Source organism: Danio rerio, chromosome 11, assembly GCF_052040795.2.
Source record: "Danio rerio strain M-AB ecotype USA chromosome 11, GRCz13ab, whole genome shotgun sequence".
Taxonomy (NCBI): domain Eukaryota; kingdom Metazoa; phylum Chordata; class Actinopteri; order Cypriniformes; family Danionidae; genus Danio; species Danio rerio.
Genome location: NC_141031.1, coordinates 45,708,046 through 45,729,123, shown reverse-complemented (window position 1 = coordinate 45,729,123; position 21,078 = coordinate 45,708,046). Strand labels below are relative to the sequence as shown.

The window sequence follows — 21,078 nt, the reverse complement described above, 5'->3', positions numbered from 1 at the left end:
ATAATACATTTCAGTTATTTTAATGAAATAACTAAATTGCATAAAGCAACAAAAATATTGTTGCGAGATGTCTGTAAATATGTTTATCTATCATATAAATATATGTCTGCACTCTGAAAATATATTTTCATCATATTTAGTGGCTGATAGCAGTTCTATTTTAAAGTATTCCTATATTACCAGATGTAATATGAGTCATTGGTGTCTCCAAAATGTGACTTAAGTTTCAGCTCAAAATACCCATCAGATGATTTTATATCCATCTGAAATAAACCAACCAATCAGAAACTGCACCTCTGCTTCGTCAGTCAAAAACACCAAAGTAAGAGTGAACCAGGAGTTTCCCAATGATTATTTGATGTATTTGTTGTGGAGTTTATTCAAGCCTTTTTGCATTTAAAGTTGCCGTTACAAAGTTTGCTGTACACACACACATACAGTATATTAACTTTTAACTCTGTTTATGCTTGTCTGCTCGCAGCAAATGTGACAGGATACAAGTTAACACTGCTCTATGGATATCTTTTATGCTACTGTACAAATCAACGTGATTTTATGTCCAGAAACTGAAACTCCTTTTGCGTGATTGAAGCTTATGATATTACTGTCTTTTTATAAGGGATGCACAATATATAGGCGGCCATATTGTTATCGGCTGATAAATGCTATTTTTAAGATTATCGTTATCGTTCCGATGTCTAAATTAGGCCGATATCTTTAAGCCGATAAATTACATAATTGTACAGAACTGCCTGCCGCGCACTTGTGTGGAGTTCATAAGATCAGGATTTAGATTAGATCAAGATTTGGATCAGAATTTAACATTAGAATATTTTTATAAAAGCACTTGTGTTTATACCACTACAATATGGCTGTGTACTCTTTATATCACAAACATCTGTTCAATAACAGCCTCCAAATGTTGATTTCCTATGATAGATGCCCTTTAAACTGTTTAGGATTCCAGAAATCTCCTAATGACACAGAGACTAAGTGCTCCTAAACGGAATCTGGGCATTAATCCAAATGCTGAGGTTTCCAGGAGGTAGCCTTTTCACTTTCAGTTTTATAAACGAAAGTTCCCCAGACATTTCCTAGAACAAACATGACAACTTATCCAAAAGGATTTCAGCATCAATGCTATAGAAATGCAAACCAAATCTGTCAGTTAACAATCCTTTTGTTTGTTTCTTAAAATCTAAATAGTTCTGATAGAGACTGTGGTTCATGAGCTAACTGGCTAACTCTAAGGGGATTTTATTCTCATATATATATATACAGTTGAAGTCAGTATTATTAGCCCCCTTTATTTGGAAAATATTTAAAAAAGGAGAAAAACATGTGATGTTTAACAGAAAAATGAAATTTTCAGTTTGTCTGATAATATTTTTTCTTCTGGAAAAAAAAAGTCTTATTTGTTTCATTTCGGCTAGATTAAAAACAGTTTAAAACACCATGTTAGAGACAAAATCTAGTCTACAGAACAAACTATTATTATACAATAACTTGCCTAATAACCCAAACCTTCGTAGATAACCTAATTAATCTAGTGAAGCCTTTAAATGTCTCTTTAAGCTGTATAGAAGTGTCTTGAAAAATATCTAGTAAAATATTATTTACTGTCATCATGACAAAGATAAAATAAATCAGTTATTAGAGATGAGTTATTAAAACTATTATGATTAGAAATGTGTTGAAGAAAATCTGCTCTCTGTTAAACAGAAATTGGGGAAAAAATAAACAAGTGCTCTAATAAATCAGGGGGGGGCTGATAATTCTTACTTCAACTGTGTGTGTGTGTGTGTGTGTATATATATATATATATATATATATATATATATATATATATATATATATATATATAAATCATTTTTTATATATATATTCATCTTTTTTTTTCCTGTTTCTCCAAAATGATTTTCTATACTTATGGGATATACATCATCAGTTCTAGTTACTTTACTGAAAGGTACTCTTCGTCACAAGTTATGCTAAATTTAGTAGATTTTTTGTTGGTCGATTATGTTTGGCTTCTCCCAGTAAAAATAATAATAGGATAATAATAAATATTCATTATTTCAGCAGAATATTATTATTCTACTAGGTATGACTGCTATTGTAATGATGCGGTGTGGGTAACATTTTATGGAAAAAGTACAGATGCTCCCTTATAATTATTATGACAATAACAATAAATTAAAAGAGATTTTTTACTAAATACTTCACAAGTTCTGTCCCGCTTGTTGGTATTACATTAGGAAATTTCAACGTTATATTGTGAAGACATTTGTAATATTGTGAAGATAGAATCTTTATGGAAATTAATGTGATTTATTTATATTTGTAGACATTAAGATTCATTGATTTCTGTAATTTACATAAAGGAACCAGAGAGAAACAAGTTTTTAGCAGTAAAGCTGCTGTACTATATTTTAAAATGAAAAATGTTCGATAATAATGCATCATTGTAGTTTGATGGCTATTTAAACAAGTTAGGCCATGGTGTAGAGCATGCATGCTTACAGTACTGTGTGTGTGTTTGTGTGTGTGTGTGTGTGTGTGTGTGTGTGTGTGTGTGGTATGAAATGTGTTGTCTATGACAACAGGATGCATGTGACCAAAAAGGCTATAAATGAAATTATTACAATTTAAACCCTTCAAAAAGTCTGTTTATTAAAGGATTATTCAATTCTCTTTCCTTTCCTGTTTTCTTCCTGTCCTTTCACTGGACTGTGTGGAAAAAAAAAAAAAAAAAAAACTTTCCAGTCCTTTAAGACACTTGACGCACAGGGCTCAAATATTTTTTAGATTTGTCAAGAATATAATTTTGAAAAAAAATAAATAACAAAACAACTGACAATACTCCAGCCACACTTCAAAAATTAAGGTCAGCTGGAATTAGTTTTAAAAATATAAAAATTCAATATACGGTAACATATATTCAATATGTTTCAATATAATATATAAAGGCATGGTCTCTGTTCATTTTGCACCACTATTGCCTGTTTTTGGTGTCTTGACAACTGAATATGTAACCGTTTTTAAGTGATGAAGAGCTTGAGCAGCTCCATGTAAGGGCAATGCTTAATTTTACATGGACTGAATGCTGACGCCCTTCTAGATAAAGAAAGGAAGCAGCCCTACAGTCAGACACAACTCCCTCAACACTCCACCAAAACTCTACTGCGATTAAGAACTTGCAATACCTTAAAATGCCTGGCAATCGACAATTAGGCCACCATGGACACAACGGAAATGGTAAGTGTATGAAAATAATTACTTTATATTTAAGCCCTACATGCGTGTTATACTACAGTACATGTTGCTTGAACACAACCAAATAATCTGATTGTGCGACTGGTGTTTGTAAAATAGGTCTTTGTTAACTTGGATCAAAGAAAAATCTTAAAAGCTTGTCGTTAAAATCAAATATGTATAAACGATTATTACTAACATTCTATGGAATCCTGGTTCCTATCTCAGTGAAGAACTAGGGAGTATCTGGGTTTGGGCCAAATTCTGAGCTTAATGCTTCCTTCCTGATGGCCTCAAGATCTGAAATTCCTTAACTGCTTTCCTGTAAACCATTAAACAGCACTTTGCTTGTGGTTCAGATTACAAAAATAACAAAAAATAATTTTTTAGGCCTGTCCAACCCTTGTCAATAACACAGCCAAATCATCAAGCTGTAATTCACCAATAAATACACAAAATCAAACAAAAAATTCATATTCTACATGGATAGTAAGCTGTCACATCCTTTAAAGTCATCTCAGTTTAGATTTAAGAAAACTATTTATACTTTTGGGCCTTTTTGTGCTTTTTCTTCCGTGGCAAGATTAAAATAACACAAAAAGGCTCAAAATTATAGTTTTCTCCTGCAATAAAAATAACACAATATTAGCGTGTGATATGCAACAAAACTGTTAAAATCTAAAGCAAATAGTGTTCAATGAGCTTTTAAGATGTAAATCTTCTGCTCTGAACTGCCCAGTTTATTAAAAAATGAATAAAAATCAACAAACACATGAAAAGTAAAGACAATGGCTGTGCTGTGATTTAAGCTAAACTTCTTTGATAACAAGACCACAAAAATTGCAGAATGGGCACAGAAGAGCACAAATTCCCAAGTGTAGTGTAAGTTTTGCTGTTTAATAAGGAAAAACAAGCATAATACATGGCAATATAATATGTTTAAATGATAGAAAAGTTAAAGGTGCAGTAGGTAATCTGCCAGAATGCTGGCATTAGCGTAATAGCTTTTTTTTTACGACTCTCTCGTAATTAATTATCTCTTGTTATTAAACTACATATAAATCAGATCAGAGAAAAGCAGTGCTAAAGACAGAAATATCCTGTCATTTGTTTACATTACACCAGGGCCGGAGTGGGACTCCTTTTCAGCCCTGGAGTTTCAAGCCTAGACCGGCCCACCTCAGTTCACTATATTACAATAACATCATTTCCAATGACACTATCACATTTTTTTTTTAAGGAAACAGCTGCTTTAGAACTTCAAATGTTCAACAACCCAAACAGTATTATATGTCTTAACAATAAAAATGAAAAATTTACTCAGATGAGGTTAGAACTCGGGTCAGCGGTGTAGTAACACAATGTGCTGACCACTGGACCACAATGTTGCTGTTATGCCAGACCGTTATGATCACTTAATCTTTTTCTCCCCTTTTTCAGATTTTATGGTTATGTCATTTTTATTAATGTAGTGAATCATCTGATTTTCATGGAGCAGGTGTAATATTCATTAAGATTAATTATTCGAATTCTTATATGCACTAGTGTGCTGCTGTTTGGGATTGAATGAACGTCATCATTAACCTACAGGCTGCATTTTGCTCACCGGGCTGCGAGACAGTAAATAAAAAGAGCGGAGCTGCCGCAAAATAATGAATAAAAAGAGTGAGGCAATGGTCAAATGAATGAATAAATGAATGAAAAAGTGTTACTGCTGAGAGTGCAAGCAGCTAGGGAAACCGGCCCTCGTGGCCAAAAAAAAAAAAAAAACGGACCGGCCCACCAGGAATTCTCCTGGTCCTCCTGATTAGCAGATCTGGGCCTACATTACACTGATGTTTACGTTACCAAGACAAAGAGTAACTTTTCATGTTCAATTGTGCTCGCTGATCCTCGTACATTGCTAGTTTTCAGGTCCTTTTTCACTTGAACAACTGAATGAATGCTCAGGTCTATTTAACCAACTATATTATCGATGCTGTAAAAGGTTCTCCATGAACATGAAAATAGCCAATCTTCTGCAGGATGTTTTCAGTGGCTGAACAACACTTCTGTGCATATAAACCCATTCATAAACAAGAACACAATTACATAAGCTTTGCGTGGCTAAAATAGTTTTAACACATACCTGTCTAAATGTAATACTCCAGCACCCTTCAGATCATTGTTTTGAACTGCATAACGTCATTTCCCTCCAGTGTGCAAAAGTAATTTCAATATTGATTCAGGATTTAGAAAAGTTTTATTCTGCATTTTTGGCGGAAGCCCTTTCAGAAACAGAAATCTTTCTGTTCATGCATACAAGGCCATGCTGGTCTTTCAGAAAGTTCAGGTTGATGCAGAGTTAGCAGGATGACTGTCAGAGGTGGGTGTGGTGTGCTTCATGTGTGCGCATGAGTGACGCATCTGTCTGCTTAAAGAGGCTGCACAGAAATTCATGATTAAATTTGTTGACAGACAGTTTGAGATACCTGTCGTAATTGAGTTATTTGACGGTCCGACAATATTTAATTGGATGAAATGTGAAGAGACTTTTAACTAGTAAAACAAAAATGTCGTAACCAGCATCTTTAAATGACTGACAGCAATATTGAGAGATGGAAAGTACTTAACTTATTTCCCAAGAATTGCTAAAGTATTGGTTGGTATGTAAACACTGCCCTAACGAAATCTGCTGCCTCAAAGATAAACTGGATGTTTACATGTACTGAAGACAAAATGTTGACCTTGTCGATGTTGACGAAATTTCATTGTACTTGGCCATGATCACCCTTCATAAAATACAAATTTAAGTGGTCTCAAGAGATGAAAATCCCAAAATAGCAACATAAAATGTTGCATTACTAATATTCTAATGTGTATAAAATTGCATAAATTGTGTTGTTGTAAATATCTGTGTTTTTGCTGCCACTGAATTACAGCTCATTAAATGTATTTACAGATGAAGATGATGACATACTTTATACCAACGAGCTGTGGGGTGGAAAACATCCTGGAGTTTTCAAAATTTCAAGTGAGCTCAATAAAAATTTACTCAAAAAGGAAACATGGAGATGCAAAAGGCGAGTTACAAAGAAGCCAAAGATGAAACTGGTGTCAGCTGGAGTTGAAATAGGTGAAACCGTGAAAATAATTGACACGATCGACAGAGAACCAAATGCCTACACAGAAGGCACGTACGCTCGACATAAAGGATATAAGGCAGGTCTTAAAAATGAGCCAGGCCAGAGGATTCCCAAGGCTGGGTATTACGCAGAAGCAGGAGTTGGACGAGCTCGAGCTGAATGCAGTGTGTTTGAGGCTGAAGCTAAAGGCCCCAATGCATCAATTGGAGCTGAAATCAGTGTGGTTGGAGCAGGAGCAATGGCTCGAGCTGAAATCGCCAGCGCATCAGCTAATGCCGGTCCACTCGGTGTCAAAGTGGGACTTGGACTCGATACGGGTGCATCTATTGGTGTGGATGGGGTGGAGGCAAAATTCCTGGGAACAGGAGTCTCAATCGGTCCAAAAACCAGTGTGTCTGCTCTGGGTTCAGAAGTGTCATGTTCAGTCATGTAGAAACATAATAAGAACAGGACTCTACCTGTAACAATGCAATAAAGTTCAACCTGAATGAGAACAAAATGACTGAAGTCCACAGAAGTGTGCTACAGTGATTTCTCTAGATCAGTCATGTCAAACTCAATTCCTGTAGGGCCGCAACCATGCACAGTTTAGTTTCAGCCCTGCTTCAACACACTTACTTGTAGGTTTCAAACAGGACTAAAGCACTCAATTAGTTTGATCAGGTGTGTTTAATTAGCGATGGAACTAAACTGTGCAGGGCTGGGGCCCTCCAGGAATTGAGATTGACATCCCTGTTCTAGATAACTGGATCATCCCAAATTCCACTCATTTACTATTTTATGACATTTTTTAGTATAAATAGTATCAGTAGGGCTGCACAATCAAAAAAAAAAAAAAAAAAAAGATCGCAATCTCGATTCGACCTTACACACGATCCCAATTCAGCTTTTCTGTGATTCAGCCATTTATATTTTCAAGGTCAGGAGAGAAGTGTGAAGGCAGTCGCACAAGTCTTCACATTGTTTTATATACGGTGCTTAGTAACATGGCCACCTCCAAATGGTGTTAAAAGTGTCACATCCTGCATTTATAAGGTATAATTCAACCCAAAATGTAATTTCTGCCTTAATGTAATGACGTATTTGCGGCCGCAAAAATCACACGAGCTGAAGGACTGTTTGCCCACCAATGATGTCTACTTTAGTTAACAGAACCTGCATAGGCTGTGAATAACAAGTATTAAAGCTTTGAATAACGTTCAGCTTGTAGCACAGAGCAATCGTTAGGAAGCAGTGCGAAGTAGGATGTGCATTATTGTTTTTTTTTTCTCAGTGTGACAGCAGCCATGACATGTACTACACTCTGCAGTGAAAGTGAAACCAAAAGCACTTATTTAAATGATCATATCGCATTTGAGTTATAATTACGACAAGCATTTGATATATTTTTTCTTTCATAGCGAACACAGTGTTGTGCATGCAAATAAATGTTTACTGAGTCAGTAAACTATAACTACTCTATGTAAAGTTAAATATGATGCAAGGGGCAATCTGATAATGGCAAATGTCTTGTTTTACCAGTGAAATAAAATGGTCTGATAATGTTGTCAATAACAAATGACAAGCATATGTCTGAAACATAATAATTCACCTTTATCATTATTAATAGTTGTATATACAAAAATGTAGCATTTTACCCAACATTACAGCTACACATAGGCCTAATATTATTATTATTATTGTATTATCATATGTTTGAGAAATAACAATAATAGCCTACTCATATTAACCTTTATTTTACATCTACAGAATCAGGAGAAAATCGTGATCTTGATTTTAAGAAAAAACTTCCTTTTTTTCATTTAACCAGTATCCTGCAGCCTGAGTATCAGTAGTGCATTCACACTGAAAAATAGGTGTACTTTAAATACCTGGATGATGCCCTCATTCAACAGTTAAAAATAAGTGTGGAATGCTGAATGTTCACAGGTTTGCTCATGTAACAGAAGAGGCAGAGCTATCGGGCATTGACGTTGGTTTACTTTATTTCTTTTGGATTGTGAGAGCAAAATTCTCCCACACAACTGATTATTCCACCTTCTGATGGGTGTACTTGTAACAGATCCTATTTGGTAGTTTATTGCACTAATTTGGTAACTGTTTAACATTTTCAGGGAAAGTTAGACTATACACCTGTGCACACAAAGTGTACTGTTTAGAGTATTGTTGTCATTTGGGATGCTACTAAAATTCTATATTACACAATTGAAATTCTAAGGAGTGTAAAGCTGGAAGAAACTACTAATTAAAGTACTGTTTTTATGCTTTAAGATGTGGGTCCTTTTTTATGTATTTATTGCTGTTTCATCTGTTGAATCATTAACCTGACTGGATGGACAGGCCACATTAGAAGCACTGCTTCTAAAACAAATGCTTAAGAACAAATCTAATGTCTCAGAGGGTGTTTTCAATTGCTGTTGTTTGAGGCATTAATAACATGGCATCAATTGCATCAAAGTATTGGCATGATCCTATCAAACGAGATTTATAAAGGGGGATTTATCAATTTTGTGGGAAAACTGAAAACCTGTAACCATTGACTTTCATAGTATTTGTTTTTCATATTAGGGAAGTCAATGGTTACAGGTTTCCAACACTCTTCAAAATATAATCTTAAGCATTTAACAGCATAAAGAAACTCAAAGGTTTACAACTACTAAAGAGAACTACTTCATTTTTTGGTGTGCTACCTCTAAGTTTTCATTCATGATATCTGTTCCAGCATATCTCAGTCCGCCACTGGAGGGCGTCACCTTCACTGCGCTGTTCAATTGAAATATCTGGGAGTGTGTTTCCAGAAGTCGTCTCTAAGAGGAGCCTGTACTCTTCAGTGACTTATTTTTGTTCATTCTTGAATTAAGTATCAGCAGGAGTAATACGGATAAAACTATTTGCTTATCTACTTTTCCTTTAAATCTTGCCATAATGCCTCCAAAACAGCAACTGATACACAGAGAGCTTTAAAGTGAAACTGAATATAACTGAATATAGTCATTTCAAAATAAAAATACAAATGTCACAACACTCAAACCCAATTAAACCATTCTCAAGTTTAAATGCTTAATGAGACCATCTTTTTTATTTAGCTTATTTTTTGGCACAAGCTTGAATCAATGTTACTAAAACATCTCTACAGACAAGCTTTTAAGTTAATGAGTTGAAAGCTGCAGTTTATGAAAATGTAAAAATATGATTAAGTACAGTATAAATAATGATTTACAAAAACATGCCACAAGTGCATAAATAGGCATAAGCAAGCAAGCCTGTATTATTGACCGCAGGTCCATTCAGACACACTGATGTGACAGCACACGTTTGGGGATATGATCATTTCCTGGCACTGCAATGACAATGAAAGAGCAGGTCATAGTCTAAGGAAACAAACAAGAAAACAGCAGAAATGAATACTTCTTTTTCTGACCAAGTAGAAATATTTCAACATTAGTGCAAATATTGTAAATAACAAAAAAGGTTTGCAAAAATAATATAAAAACCACATCCTGTGAAATCATTTACATGCTAAATATTATATACTTTTTATTTTATTGTACAGAATGCATAATCAATGTGAAAACGATCACAGTTGCATTTATTTACATGCAAAATAATTTTCTTTCACTGATTATTATAATTTTTTTGTATGGACAAAATGCAACACATTATATGTTACCATTTAATTACAAAAATAATGCAATAATATAAATAAATAAATAAAATAACAAAAAAATACAGAAAAACATTAATTTATATGCAGAAATATTACAATTTTAATTAATCATTTTATGGAAAAAAGGAGGAACATTTATTCATTTATATGCAACATTTTTTTCCATTTCATTTGATAATCTTGATTTAATTTCTTTTATTGGGAAATACTGGCTTAAAATTATTCATTTAAATTTAAATAAATATAAAATATTTTTATTAGATTTAATTAAAGAATTTATTTTATCACACAAAATATAAATAGTAAAAATTGCATTTGTTTTATTTTATTGGAAAAAACAAACAAACAGGGAATATGATCAATTATTCATTTATTTGCTAAATATTTAATTTCATTTAATAAACTATTTATTTTATTACACAAGATGTAAATAAAACAACAAACAGAAAATATTATCATTCATTAATTTATGTTAAATATTTGATTTCATTTCATTTATTAAACTATTTTTATAACAAGTGTAAAAAGTAAAACATATAGTTTTGTATTGGGAACTAGAAAATATTATCATTAAACAGGGAATATTATTATTCATTAATTTATATGCTAAATAATAAATTTTTGATTTCATTTTTAAACATAATTTATTTTATTACTCAAAATGTAAATACATACCAATATCCATTCATTATAATTAAGCATAATCAAAAATCTTTAAAGTGCATATGCCAAAAATGCATGTACATAATTAAAACACTACTCATTTCACAAAGAAGCATCTCAATCCTTAAAGTGCATGCAATCATAATAATTATTGTCTGCATTTCTTACCTCAGCGTTATCCTGCACAGCACATTGTGTGAGATCGACATTCTCTTGATTTCTGCAGACTGTCTGTGCTGCTTCAATATGTATGTTGTATTTCACCCGTGCAGGAGGATAAAGCTGCAGCAAACACATTATTAGCATAAACACACCAAATTAATAAAATCATCTGTTACAGTAAAACAAACACGACACATACCTGAGCAGCGTCTGATACGATATTCACCACTTTAAAGGCATAAGTGTAGTTGCTCATGCGGTTGTGGAAGTTCATAGCATAGTTTGCCACATTAACAACATCACGGTTGTCATTCAGTGCCATGTGTCCGGTGACAATAAGAGCTGAAGAAATGCATGCAAACACAGTGAGAATGCAAACCATCTCGGCAGGTGGTGATCTGTGGGAAGAAAAGGCAGAGAGAGTCATCTGAGTGTATCAGTATGACATATATACGCTTATAAAACACACACACACATGCTTCATCTCACCTCAGCGTCACTGAAGAGCGTCTGTGTGTGTGTGTTTCTGCATCCTGCTGACGGACAGACGCTCACGCTTCAGTTCATTTCACTGACACATCAAAAAACGTGCAGGATTTCCTTCTTAGACCAGCACAGAAATCATCCATATTCTCTTATATTGCAGCTGGAGAGACGTGTGTGTGTTTGCATCATCTGCCAGGTCACATGACCAGACTGTTGCATGCTTCAGGACCCACGCTGAGCTGTCCATAAATATCTCCTGATGAAAAACTATGTTTCCTTAATACTCTGTCTTACTTTAATACAGACAGTTTAATGATTTTAGATGGTGTGAACTGGATCGACTGGTCTCGAGTACACAAGAGAAACAAACCAAACAAGTCTGCTCAGTATAATAAGGGAGAAATCAAGCAGATCATATTTATCACTTGATCACACATTGTAAGTCGCTGGTTTAATAAATAGATCAGAGTTAATAATATGTGATAGAATAATCCACTTTTGGTCCAGTAATAAGCTGCAATTTTACTGGTATTATCTGTGAGGCTGAAATTAAAGTCTGCTGTAACTTTAAAAAAACACTTCCTTACTTTTGAGTTTCTGTTAACCATTTGTTTTTGTGACTGTTTGAGCTGTACGTTACAGAATGATCATCCTGACGTCTGAAGAACTCAAACAAGCTGAAAGTGTTTTGAAGAACTTTTTTCCAGAGTCCATTAAGGTGTGGAGATTGTTTAAGAAAGTTATTTTTCTTGTCCTCATTTGTAAGTCACTTTGGATAAAAGCGTCTGCTAAATGACTAAATGTAAATGTATTTTTTATACACTGTGATAGTTAACCGATCAGATCACCGTCAAAGTGCTTTTATTTTCACTCAACAGCTCAAGAGAAGTTAATAATTGCTTGTTTTCCAGGTTTATGGCTGTATATTCAACATTAACAGAGGAAAACCTCACAATCTGGAGGTTATTGCAGATCTGTGGCCAGAATTCACAGTCATTATTTGCAAACCGAAGGTTCAGGTAATATCAGATTACAAATCCAGTCGCTTTTAATGATTATACCCTCAAAAAAATTATCATAATGAGTGTAATAATGGATATAAACAAACAAAAACAAAATCTCAAGTTAAAGTAAAACAAAAATACTCAAACTATTTTTAATATTAGTATTAAACTGAAAACATAAAAACAGAAGGTAAAAATCAACAATACTGTAAATATTCTACAGTACTACATCAATACTTTATTAATAATTTATTCATATATAAACGCTCATTTTAAACTAGGTTAATTTCAATTTAAATTTACAAAAAAATATTTTATATAGTGTTGTTCCTAATGTCGCAAAAAATATTCAAACATTGATAAAGTAAACGTTTTTAAATAATGATCAATGATATATCAATAATAAATTCAAGATAAACAGAGGAAAACCTCACAGTATGATGGTTTTTGCAGATCTGAGGTCAGATTTCACTGTCATTATTTGTGAAGCGAAGGTACAGGTAATATCATATTACAAATTAAGATGTTTATTATTATTATACCCTCACGAAAATGAGCCATGCTGTTACTAAAAGCAGAGTAACAATGGTATTTTGAATAAAACCAAGTCTTAAGTAAGAGTGAAACAACAGGAAGAAGTTGATGCAGAAAGCACAGAAACTCCATTGAAAAAACTGGAGTAAAATAAATATTCATATTTTTAAAAGAAATGGCAGGGAAAAATGTCATTTAATGAAGTGTTTCTTGTACATGCTGAGACTCACTTTATATTGTAGATCCGTGGTTCTCAAACTTTTTTCATCAAGTACCACCTCAGAAAAAAAATTGCCTCTTCAAGTACCACCAAAATGAGCAGTATTGAAATACAGTAGCATAGTAGGCCCAGTAAAGCAGCTACAACTTGGCACAGTTAAAAAAAACGTGGCAGATTAACTCAGAAATATAGGCTATGTGTCATATTATATACATAATTTTTTATAAATTTTGAAATGTGTGTAGCATGTACATGACATATTTCATTCCTCCGCGTACCACTAGAAGGAAGCCCGCGTACCACTAGTGGTACACGTACCACAGTTTGAGAACCACTGTTGTAGATCAATCGGGCAGTGAAGATCATAACAGACCTTAAACGTGCAGAATTATGATTATTAGCCCCCTGAATCATTCACCCCATCCCCCCACTCCCCCGTTTATTTTCTTATTTTATCTTTGCTCTGATTACAGTAAATAATAATAGACTAGATATTCTTCAAGACACTTCTATACAGCTTAAAGTGACATCTAAAGGCTTAACTAGGTTAATTAGGTTAACTAGGCAGGTTAGGTTAATTAAGCAAGTTATTGTATAATGATGGTTTGTTATGTAGACTATCGAAAAAAATATAGCTTAAAGGGGCTAATAATATTGACCTTAAAATAGTTTTAAAAAATTAAAAACTGCTTTTATTCAAGCCGAAATAAAACAAATAAAGACTTTCTCCAGAAGAAAAAATATTATCAGACAAACGGTGAAGATTTCCTTGCTCTGTTAAACATCATTTGGGAAATATTATGTAAAAAAAATGTAATTACATATTTAAACTGAGCTTGAACTAAGTATGAATATGAATGCATGTATGATGATGTACGAGTATGATGAGGTATAAGTATGATGATCCTTAAATCGAGCCTTTTATAATGATTTAAATTAATCGTTTTTTGCTGGTTTAAATTTTTTGGTTCCAAAAAATATATATTAAACTGTACATATTCCCACATTGTGGCAGGGTGTAAAGAATCGAGAGGGAGATTTTAACATATACAGCATCTACTCAAAGAGCAAAGACAGTTTAAAAAGCTTTCTGGACACACCTGGTGTGATAAATAAAGACGCCTTCACGTTACTGGCAGGTAGACGCTCTTTTCTGCATTCAATTCATTTTCAATACAAGTTTCGTGGCTGTGACAGAAATGAAACATTCTCAAACCTGTTGGCTGATACACAGGTGTTGACATCAGGCATTTAGGAGCGGTTCAGGAGTTTGCGGATCAGCATGGCATTCCCTCCAAAGTCCAAGGAGTGATGAACGTCTTGGTGCTGCAGGATCAACAACAGCTGCAGTTTAAAGACAGGTACCAGTACAACCTAACATTCCTCTTTTTCAATATAGTAAAAAAATACTTGTCATTTATAGTAAATCCTATAGTGTTTTGAACCTACAGTAGAACCTGAAATAATCTGTGTTGGTAATTCTATAGTTGCTTTAATATAAACAATATTAACAACATAAAAACAATATAAACAAATTTCACACACATATGTACACTACAGCCAGTTTAGTTTATTCAATTCACCTATAGCGCGTATGTTTGGACTTTGGGATTGTGGAGGAAACAAGAGCAATTGGGGGAAACCCACGCGATCACGGGGGAAACATGAAAACTCCAAATAGAAATGCCAACTGACCCAGCCGAGGCTCAAACCAGCGACCTTCTTGCTGTGAGGCGATCGTGCTACCTACTGCGCCACCGTGATGCCACGTCAGACTAAATATTTCAAATAAATCATTGACTTCTGCTGTCTTCATTCGTTTCAAAAACACAGATTTTTTCAAAATTTAAAATGGCATCTTTGGATATCTTTTCTGATGAAGATACTGTCGTCCTAAAAGATTTTAATAAAAATCGTACACTTAGAAAATCTATACTATAGGAACTGTATTACAGAGCATTTTGGCGGTTTTAAAACCTTTACTTTTCCAAACCGCGGTATACTACCTTGAAAACGGTTATTGTCCTACGCCTACGTGTAAACTGAATTTGGTGAAAATACGGTGTGTTACATTGAAGTTATTAAATATTTATCATAATAAATATTCATAATAATTATACAAAATAGTTTTTTAACTAAGTGTTGTAGTATAACCAGCAGGACAGCAGTGAGGTGTGAACTGAATTTGATAAAATTACAGTGCGTTACAGTAAAGTAATTGAATATTTATCATAATAAAATTTCTGAAAAAATATGCAAAATAGTTTTAAACAGAAGTGTTGTAGAGTAAGCAACAGGACAGCAGTGATGTGTGAGCTGAATTTGGTGAGATGACAGTGAATTACAGTATAGTTATTTAGTATTTTTGATAATAAAAATTCATTTAAAAATATGCATATTTGTATAATTGTTTGTTTATATATAACCAGCGGGACAGCTCAGCTGTGATGTGAATGGAGTTTTTTTGGAAACGCGTATAATGTATTAGAGGGACGTTATTGACAGTTTTTTTAGTAAAGGTTTTCGCGTTTTGCTTTTTGTAGACGGTCCCTAAGGAGTGTTCTCTTCGCCGCCTGCGCATCGAGATCAATATGCGTCCAGCACAAATGAAAGCTCGTTTTGAGAGAAAAAAAATAATGTTTAAGTTGATTGTATAACGTTACACTGCGACCGTACGGTTGAGAAGATGTGCTATATTTGTGTAGGAACAATGTTTCGGTCACCATGAGTTATTGATCCGGAAAATACGAATCTGTTGCTAACTAAGTTGTCAAACCTCAAACTTGAGCGAGATTTCCTTCTTGGTGACGTTGCAAGGTGTTGAACTTGAGCAGATTTCCCGACCTCAGGGAACGGGTAGTAGTGAACAACACTACGTAGGGTGTTGATCTGCACGAAGCCTAAAACAGTTCGTTATTAAATTGTGTTACGTTACGTGAACGCGCTGGGCTCGAACGCAACGGTCAAACCCGTCACTCGACCGCGTTTACAAGGGAAAATAAACATTAAAGTAACACAGTGGGATTCCCGTGAATATGAGTAAGAGTAACCTAACGTTATCACGTGTTAGCAAATTACTGAATTGGACAGACACAAAATCCCCGCGGAATATATTTAACAGTCAGTGGTTTTAGTTTTTAAGACGAACGCCATTTATTGACGTCGATTTGAGTGAAAAAAAATGACAAATTTCTTACCTTTATAATCCAAAACACCATTCAAGATTATTTTGACAGCACTCAGCAGTATAAAATGTTAAGCCAGCTACAGTAACATGTCATGAAGACCCAACAGTCAACACTTACTCTTCTAGCTTTATGACAACTGACTCACTAAAAGCATAACGGTCAACGCTAAACGATCGCTACGCTGCTAGCTTTCATATTCAAGTTAACAGACCACGTGATGCGGTTCTCCAATCAGGGCACTGCCTCTGTGAATAAGCAAATGACCCCATATCAAACATGAACTAAAATAAATGATCTACTATTGAAGTAACCTCGGCATTTTTAAAGTGACGTTTACTCCCCAAAATACTGTAAATTTATAGACGACTTTCAGGCCATCCAATGAGTAGGTATTTTTTCCCATTTTTATCTAAAACTGTGGTCATTAGTTATTATGAAAATGCCGAACACTTAGAAAATGGACATAGCCTACAGACAACACTAAATTATTATTATTAGCCATGATGAGGCATGGCAGGAGTGGACTTCATGAAGGAAAGACAGTGGATTAAAGCTAATAATGTAGTTTTCTTTCATAGTTTCTTTTCATAGGATCTCAGTGAATCACATGTATTATTTATTATACATGATTTTCGTTTTCTTTTACTTTATTAGTGGACACTAGCTTAGTTTTCATCCAAAGATGCAAATTCGTTTTATGAGCAAAACTGGAATACTGCACAGAAGATTTGCGAATAAAGCAGCGTTTCAATTCAATGAGTTGAGGAAAACTAAATCGTCACTTCCTGACAAAACGGGAGCGAATAAAAATAATTAAAAAGTTTATTCAACGGTAGAAGAAACAACTGTGTGCCTTTTTTTAATATAATAAATTACTTGTACCTGAGAAACTGAGAACAAAACGCAATGAATTTGGATGGAATTTTCCACTAAAAGTGTTTCCATCATAGTTTATGCACATTTTTCTTCATATCTAATATTGTAATTTATACAATTGGGCAAAATCTTGGCATTTCCACTAAGCATTTAATACAATATTGCAAAATGCACAAAAAAAGTGGATTGAAACATAGCTATAGACTTGCATTATATCAACCTATCACTTATACAAAGCAGGGCTGAGCCTGGTCAGTACCTGGATGGGAGACCACAAGAGAAAACTAGGTTTCTGTTGGAAGCAATAGTATAAAGCTGCAGGCCCGGAGACCCAACCGCACGCTCAGACCTGCTCGCTCAGACGGCTAGACCTGCACTTCCAGACCTTCACAGTGCCACCTGCTGTTTAAAAGATCGACTAACCGGATTTCAGCTGCTTCTAAATTGTAATTTAAACTATTTTTCTACTATAAAATATTAGGCTATGATTGAATAGATTATTATATGAAATATTAAACGTACTAGATTTTTGATTTAATGCAATAATTCTGTTGTATTTTTATTAATTGTATTTGTAAATATATATTGTTCAGTTACTTTAATATTTTCAGACATTTGTTGTTTTTTTATCATTAAGGATTTATCACTGTTTCATATTGAGTTGAGGGAATGAATATTATCTTCATATACAATCAATTTCTTCACATACAATTATAGTACTCTAAGTAATTTTCTCACAACCAACTTTATTTTTGTGTACTTTTTCATAAGGTCCTACAAGTCAAGTTGTAAACAATGCATGGAAAAATGGTGAAAAATAATAATTGGAGTAATAATTATTTTTTACGTAGAAAATAACACCAAATAAAATAAATGCTTTACATTCTTATTGGGGAGATTTTTCATTTCTAGAGCAAAAAAACTGGAATATCTTCAGTCTTTGGTACACTGTATTAGTGTTGGCAGAGTACCACTTTTAATTAAAAAAATTAGTTTTGATTTCACCTAATAGAGCTCATATTGTAAATTCTATGCAAATTTAATTCATATTTTGATTTACAAATTTTGATCAAATCAATCACTGAAATAATTCTTTGTTAGTGTAATATTTTACACCACATTGATTTATGCCATAAAACTTGATAATTTTAAGGAATTGCTTTAATAATCAATAACCTTACTGGCGTTTCTGATGTTGCTACTTGCTAGAAAGTGCTGGTCTGAGTGTGCAGTTGGGTCTCCGTACCTGCCGCTTCACCCAACCCAACAGCAGGAGGCACTGTCTGGTCTGGAAGTGCAGGTCTGTGCGCGCAGGTCTGAGCGTGCAGTTGGGTCTCCGGGCCTGCAGCTTCCCCTTACTCGTTGGAAGTGGTGTTAGAGAGGCCAGCAGGGGGCGCTCAACCTGTGGTCTGTGTGAGTCCTAATGCCCCAGTATAGTGAAGGGGACTCAATACCATCAGTGGGCTCCTTCTTTCGGATGAGACATTAAACCAAGGTCCTGACTCGATGTGGTCAATAAAAGCCATGGCACTTCTCGTAAAGGATAGGGGAGTATCCCCAGTGTCCTGGCCAAATTCCCTTCATCAGCACTTACCTATCATGGCCTCCCAATCATCCCCATCCACTGAATTGGCTCTGTCACTGTCTCTCCACTCCACCAATAGCTGGTGTGTGGTTAGTGCACTAGCTCTGTTGTGCTGTGGCTGCCGTCGCATCATCCAAGTGGATGCTGCACACTGGTGGTGGTGTGGAGAGACCCCCCCCTCATGATTGTCAAGTGCTTTGGGTGTATGGCCATACATAAAAATGTGCTATATAAATACACACATTACATTACGTTGCATTTTCTGAACAAAAAAAAAACTGTTAATAATCTGTTTCAATGTTATACTGAGGAAAAAAGACACCTATGCATCTTGAAGCCCTGACAGTGAGTAGATTAAATAAATGCATACATTTTGAGTGAACTATCCCTTTATTTCAAACGTAAAGAAGCCAGTTTTCTCATGTCTTTTCAGACACGCTGGCCTCAGTTTTGCTCCTCTCAGCACGGCTCATGCACATCTGGTGAACAGCACATGGAAGTACGGCGGAGACAGCAGCAGCTACAACTCGGTGCTGAACTACATTTCCCATAATTCTTCACTGTGTGTGATCGAGGAGGGCCAGACGGAGCCCGTCTCCTGGCTGCTCGTGTATCCTCATGCTGCTCTCGGTTTGCTCTACACATTACCACAACAGCGATGTAAAGGCTACGCCAGGCTGCTGGTGTCCATCATGTCCAAGAACCTCCTGGAACAAGGACACCCGGTCTACTGTTTTGTGGAAGAAGAAAACAAGCCTTCCTACAAGCTTTTCACATCTCTAGGGTTCCAGAATTCACCAGATTACAGAGCTGTGTGGTTCGAGCTCAATAAACAACAGGTCAGGGATGAATAATGCAGGAAATAAATATATTAGTTACTTAAAGGGGAACTATTATGCAAAAATCACTTATAAACACTTTTAAATTGTATGAATATACAATTATATCATTTGTATTATAATTATATTGTATGAATATATCGGTTTCTAATAGTAAAAATGTATAAAGTGTATGTTTTATAATCAGACTTGATGTAAACAGTCTGCAGAAACACTTTGATTGACATCCTCCCTTTGTACGGGTCATCATAAGGGGAAACCCCCGCCCACTAGAGGCCATCTCTCCCTCAATAGCATAAGATGATAGTCTTGTTTTTTAATCTGCCACTATACTGACACATAGGCGTTTATAGCTCCGCCCTCTTCTGGAAAGAGCACAATCTCATTTGAATTTAAAGTGACAGCCTAAAAGAGTCAGTTTCAGAGAGGTAAGGCTGACTTATACTTCTGCGTTGAGTGACCCACGGCATGTTCTTTGCTTATAGCCATGCATTTACACTTCTGCGTGCTGTTTGTGTTGCTCTGCAATAACACTTCTGAAATGTTAGCTGGCAGTGAGGTTATGCTCCTCTGTGTCGAGTCTATATAAAATACTAAGATTTTTAGAAATCACCAAGCGACTCCCCCCCACATCCCACCCCAAATATCTCACGACCACCCAGGGGTCCTGACCCCTACTTTGAGAACCACTGATCTAGTGGGTTGTCTACTGTAATCTTTACGGTGCACATTCGTGATTTCAGAAGGTGTAGCTTTTGAGTAGCAAGAAAGGGACTGTGTTTGATATTATGCTATTATGCATTTTGGCAGTTTACCTACTGCATTTTTAACAAGACCTTTGGAGATTTTAACAAATATTTGTAATTTAACTTAATTAGCATATTTCTAGTTTAACCAGCTAAACTCTGCTGCTATTTTGGGATTTCCACCTGGATTTTGCCTACCCAAATTTTAAAGCTTCCCAAATCCACATGCAGAGGTGTAAATGCAAAAATTTGGTTTTATTTGAAAGAAAACCCTTTAAATTTTCATAAAACACCATTGAAAGTGTTTAAAATATCTGTATATGTCGTCTGTGTTATAATAAACACCTAAAAAAAAGAGGCGCTTTTTGTATTTTTTTTTTATAAACTCCAATTTGAAAGTGTACCTTTTAGGTTCTGTGTGGTCTAGCGTGCTGTAATTAATGTTGGTGGTTCCTGCACATGTCTGTAATCATAGGAGAAAAGAAAAATGTCTCCACCATAATCTATGCAAAAGTTATTGTATTCCAACTGATGAGAGGTGCTGTACAAGCCACAGGGAGCGATCATTGTTTTCATATTTCACTATTCTTTTGTTTGATCAAACATAATTCACTGTGTTTGGACCACATCAGACATATAAAAGGATTACTTATGCACATCACCTCAAAAACAGAGGAGAATGGCCCTGAAGCGCACAGCGTAAGGTAAGAGATGACAGCTGTCTGTGC

The 21,078-nt window shown here is 34.9% G+C and overlaps 3 protein-coding genes across 9 annotated transcripts; 2 read left to right on the top strand and 1 right to left on the bottom strand.

Annotated features, from left to right (window-relative positions):
- The first annotated feature begins 3,106 nt into the window (after window positions 1-3,106).
- Window positions 3,107-8,650, top strand: LOC147841915 (uncharacterized). The gene is made up of 2 exons (XM_087274355.1): window positions 3,107-3,258; window positions 6,197-8,650. Exons 1-2 carry the CDS (start codon window positions 3,213-3,215, stop codon window positions 6,811-6,813), a joined length of 663 nt encoding a protein of 220 aa, XP_087130481.1. The 5' UTR covers window positions 3,107-3,212; the 3' UTR covers window positions 6,814-8,650.
- Window positions 8,651-9,431: 781 nt separating this feature from the next.
- On the bottom strand, window positions 9,432-16,468 carry zgc:194981. 6 transcript variants are annotated; one of them, XM_087272534.1, is made up of 6 exons: window positions 16,314-16,468; window positions 14,333-14,442; window positions 11,362-11,443; window positions 11,072-11,270; window positions 10,879-10,992; window positions 9,432-9,751 (listed from the first exon to the last, which is right to left on the bottom strand). In XM_087272534.1, the coding sequence occupies exons 4-6, from the start codon at window positions 11,252-11,254 to the stop codon at window positions 9,668-9,670; spliced, it is 381 nt and encodes a 126-aa protein (XP_087128660.1). In that variant the 5' UTR covers window positions 11,255-11,270; window positions 11,362-11,443; window positions 14,333-14,442; window positions 16,314-16,468; the 3' UTR covers window positions 9,432-9,667.
- si:ch73-106k19.2 lies at window positions 11,573-20,704 on the top strand. Of its 2 annotated transcripts, XM_087274336.1 has the most exons (6): window positions 11,573-11,796; window positions 12,001-12,076; window positions 12,270-12,377; window positions 14,132-14,255; window positions 14,351-14,477; window positions 19,199-20,704. In XM_087274336.1, exons 2-6 carry the CDS (start codon window positions 12,002-12,004, stop codon window positions 19,617-19,619), a joined length of 855 nt encoding a protein of 284 aa, XP_087130462.1. In that variant the 5' UTR covers window positions 11,573-11,796; window position 12,001; the 3' UTR covers window positions 19,620-20,704. The 2 variants fall into 2 exon arrangements, with proteins under 2 accessions (XP_087130462.1, XP_087130461.1); XM_087274335.1 differs by lacking the exon at window positions 11,573-11,796 and having other exon boundaries at window positions 11,869-12,076.
- Window positions 20,705-21,078: the final 374 nt, after the last annotated feature.

Excerpts from the sequence above, each read along its gene's own strand:
- LOC147841915 (XM_087274355.1), top strand. The coding sequence starts at position 3,213 with ATGCCTGGCAATCGACAATTAGGCCACCATGGACACAACGGAAATG. Across the intron at positions 3,259-6,196 it reads CCATGGACACAACGGAAATG|ATGAAGATGATGACATACTT; the intron begins GTAAGTGTATGA and ends ATGTATTTACAG.
- si:ch73-106k19.2 (XM_087274336.1), top strand. The coding sequence starts at position 12,002 with ATGATCATCCTGACGTCTGAAGAACTCAAACAAGCTGAAAGTGTTTTG. Across the intron at positions 12,378-14,131 it reads TTTGCAAACCGAAGGTTCAG|GGTGTAAAGAATCGAGAGGG; the intron begins GTAATATCAGAT and ends ACATTGTGGCAG. Across the intron at positions 14,478-19,198 it reads CAGCTGCAGTTTAAAGACAG|ACACGCTGGCCTCAGTTTTG; the intron begins GTACCAGTACAA and ends ATGTCTTTTCAG.
- zgc:194981 (XM_087272532.1), bottom strand. The coding sequence starts at position 14,367 with ATGCCTGATGTCAACACCTGTGTATCAGCCAACAG. Across the intron at positions 10,993-11,071 it reads TCGTATCAGACGCTGCTCAG|CTTTATCCTCCTGCACGGGT; the intron begins GTATGTGTCGTG and ends TGTTTGCTGCAG. Across the intron at positions 9,752-10,878 it reads CTGTGCAGGATAACGCTGAG|ACTATGACCTGCTCTTTCAT; the intron begins GTAAGAAATGCA and ends TTGTTTCCTTAG.